This window comes from Teleopsis dalmanni, chromosome 2 (assembly GCF_002237135.1).
Source record: "Teleopsis dalmanni isolate 2A chromosome 2, ASM223713v2, whole genome shotgun sequence".
Classification (NCBI taxonomy): domain Eukaryota; kingdom Metazoa; phylum Arthropoda; class Insecta; order Diptera; family Diopsidae; genus Teleopsis; species Teleopsis dalmanni.
Window position 1 is genome coordinate 47,744,181 of NC_051847.1, and position 3,738 is coordinate 47,747,918.

At 31.4% G+C, this 3,738-nt stretch overlaps 1 protein-coding gene across 1 annotated transcript; it reads left to right on the forward strand.

Moving 5' to 3' along the window:
- Window positions 1-4: 4 nt before the first annotated feature.
- On the forward strand, window positions 5-374 carry LOC119674477 (40S ribosomal protein S2-like; the record flags this gene model as incomplete). Its single annotated transcript, XM_038085616.1, has 1 exon — window positions 5-374. A coding segment is annotated over one exon (321 nt), but the record flags the coding sequence as incomplete, so codon positions are not given.
- Between the last annotated feature and the right edge of the window lie 3,364 nt (window positions 375-3,738).

The following is a 3,738-nucleotide window of genomic DNA, read 5'->3' on the forward strand; positions in this document are numbered from 1 at the left end:
ACCATGCAAAGTTACTGGCAAATGCGGCTCTGTATCAGTGCGTTTGATTCCTGCTCCACGTGGTACCGGTATTGTATCTGCTCCAGTACCTAAGAAGTTGCTTATGATGGCTGGTATTGAAGATTGCTATACATCAGCTCGTGGTTCAACTGGTACTTTGGGCAATTTCGCCAAGGCTACCTATGCAGCTATTGCTAAGACCTACGCATACTTGACACCTGATTTATGGAAAGAGATGCCATTGGGCGCTACTCCTTATCAGGAATTTGCTGATTTCTTAGCTGAGAAACCAGGCAGTGGTGTACGTCACCATGTAGAAGCCTAAACAATTACAAATTTATCTTCTAATAAATAAATTTGGTTAATCAAAAATTTTCTTATTATTTTTATTGGTATTTATAGGTATACTAGGGTATGGTTTTATAGATATTTCTATAGATATACTAGGCTTTTAGTTTTAATAATATTAAATAGTAATTTGTATTAAGTGATTATAAAAGTAGTTTCCAATTAGCTTTGAGGAAGACGGAATTGTGTAGTCTTAATTGCATTATCTTATGCTCCTAATAAATTTTCAAGATATTTCAGGTTTTGTCCGAGGAGAGTTTGGACAAAATATAAATAGTTACTTTATCATTTGGAATAAGAGTTTTCTATCGGTTCACCACCCGGACCTAATGAAATGTATTTTTAATTTATCTAGTCACTTGTACTCTTTCTTAAATTTTATTGGCTATCAATCAAAAAACAAAATATGATGGAAAAGTCCTTCGATAAAGACAGAAAAAGTATGTCATCATCCATTTTGTAGTAATGCGGTGACAGGTTTTTAGACATATCTCTAGTTTTTCTGTAGAAATTAAACCTTTATATATAGTCTAATGTAGCACAATAGATCTTATAGGTCGCTCTCTAGCATTTTTCTTTCCAATAATGCAGCCTGACGATGATGATGATGATGTGATCATGTTTAATAAAACATAATTCTTTCAAAATGTCTAATATCAGTAACAACTTTCGAATACGGATCATAGAGAAATGTCGAGAAATTTCTAAAATTAGTATTAAATATAGGTAATTTTAGTAAAGAAGGAATAGTGACGCAATAATAAAATACATTGTAAAACCGATTTCACCTGTTATTAAAGTATATACATAATTTATTGTTGATAAGTAGCCTTTCTTTGTGAAATGGTCTATACTTGTTTTTAATTCAATAAGAGTGCTACAATCCATTTAATTGTGAAAGGTCACTGAACCGCAACGTATTATATAGTAAAAAAGCAGTTTAAACCGGTTTAAGAATATACTTTCTTATTGCGTAAATGCTCTTCTTTATCGGTATTCACTATATCAGCATTGATGACCGCATCTAGTGGATGTAAACAAATATTAAAGTGCGATAGGTTTCTGATAACTTCCTCTATATATGCAACACATAATCAGAAAAATGTTAATTCAAAGATCAATCAGATTTATATACCCAAGGGACTCATTAATATCGACAACCACAAGTTACTCATCACTATCGAAATATGATAACATACAGTAATGACTTAGAAAATACCCGATAATAACTACAATAAATACAGATTTTTTTCTTATTGGGAAAAGCATTTAACCTGGTATGATGTGACAGATCGACAATTGTTGACAGTTTAAGATATATTAGTTAGAATGGAGTGGCGGCCTTGTACACCACAGCCTACTTGAGTTCACTTAATGGCTAGTTATAACACAACAGTAAGATAACATGGCTTCTCTCTATTTCTAGATAGTTGGATTTTTTATATAATTTGTTTAATTATAATTGACATTCAGACTTCCGGTGGAGGAATAGACAATAGTATTTTGTACAATTTAAGACGCTCACCAAATAAAAGAGTATATCTCTTGTATAGAGGTACCCAATTTATTTTGTTGTCTTCCTAGCAAATGTGCAGCTAAACTTGTTCTAGCAAATGTTCTTGGACTAAAAGGCCTTATTTGACGATTGGCTATCGATAAATATGGCAATACTACATCTGTCTTGATATAAGTCGTAATTAACCGACATGCCTAACTAATCGCTAAAACTTTAGTATGACAAACCGTAGGTTCATCAGATAATCGGAGTAGTTTATGTCTGCAAATGGCGTAGTTTGCTTGAAAGCTCTCTGTTCTTGTCTACATAAATAAGTATCTATACAGATAATCAAATGACCCAAGATTCCGTTTTGGATTATAATCGAAAACTATCGTTATTGGTGTTATATTCTAGGTAATTGGATTATTATTTTGGTTGACAATTTAGTCTTACAAACTATATTCGTCGTGTGTTTACTAACAAGCCATCAAAAAGTCAGGCCTTCTTTTTAACAATAAATATCACCCTTTAAGAGTCTATTGGATAATATACATATGCAGGTAATAAGCAACGAGATTAAGCAGTTTCTCTTAATTCAATGTGTAGGTAATTTTTAACTATCCCATCTATTCAGAATCGCCATTCTAACTTTACCTATGGGTATAAGTATTTGAGAATTTCTTAGATCACATATTCTTTCTAGTTAGTTATTATTATTTTAACTACATATTTTAATTAAACTGTTTCTTTGTATAAATTGTATAAATCTTTAAATATAAGCAGATTACCGGCAGACGGCTAAAATGCCATAGCTGTAAGCTTTATATATATAAGATAATTGTTATTAATTTTTACAACAAATTTAAAATGAAGTAAAAATAAAGCTAATAATACTACTAATACTATATGCAGATTATTCAAAATTGTTCTTAGGATACGCTCTAGTTCTAGACATGATATTATATTTTATATTTTTATTGAGTTGAAACTGGCACTAATTTTGGATTCATCATATTTTTCAATAAAAAAGTAGACAATTTTTATTAAAGAACTAAGTTTATTTTTTTTTTTTTCACTAAACTACATTTAGTATAAGAAATGAAATAAAAAATCCTGACTTAAAATAATGGTTAGTTAAACTAATAGTAAGTCCGTGACGCTATAGGCTTATTATGCTTGTGTGCTCACAATGCCGCTTCCTTCGAAGTGTGTGTACTTATGAAGCAGTTCAGATCTCTTATCCAGCTTAAATTGCAGTTCTTCTCTTTTTTCGTTTAATGTGAGTGTTATAAACAGGATGCGATGATGTGTAGAATTGAAACTCCATTGTTTTTTGTGGTACTATCTACAGGAGAATAAAGAAAGGCAGACCAAAATAAATGTGCCAAGTTTTAGTTGGGCATCAGTATATGTATTTGAAGTGGATACAATGTTGGCTTGAAAGTACGTTTTCAAAATAAGATATCTTTCACAGAACTATTTTAGTTCAAACAAATCATAAAAATGAAATTTGCCCAAATCTCTGCGAATCACTGTAAATTATCCGTACGTTTTCCGAAGTCTTCAATTTAATTCTGATTTCGTCAAATATTATAACTGATGGGGAAAAAATGAAGCGAAGTCAACACTTGTGGTAGCAATTGTGTATTTTAATAAGCCTATACGATTTATTGCTAAAATCCATTGCATAAATAAATTACTTAGAATCTTCACCAGAACGGACACCACCCAATATAGCATTGGCACAAATTCTCGTTATTTGTGGCCTGTTGTATAAGTAAATCAACCTGTTTTTGTACCGTTATGCTATTTTGGGTCTGGAAATCAGTACCAGTTAACTTGCGTTTCACTCTTTTAATAACCTTACTGGCTTTGGTATTTGTCACATCGGT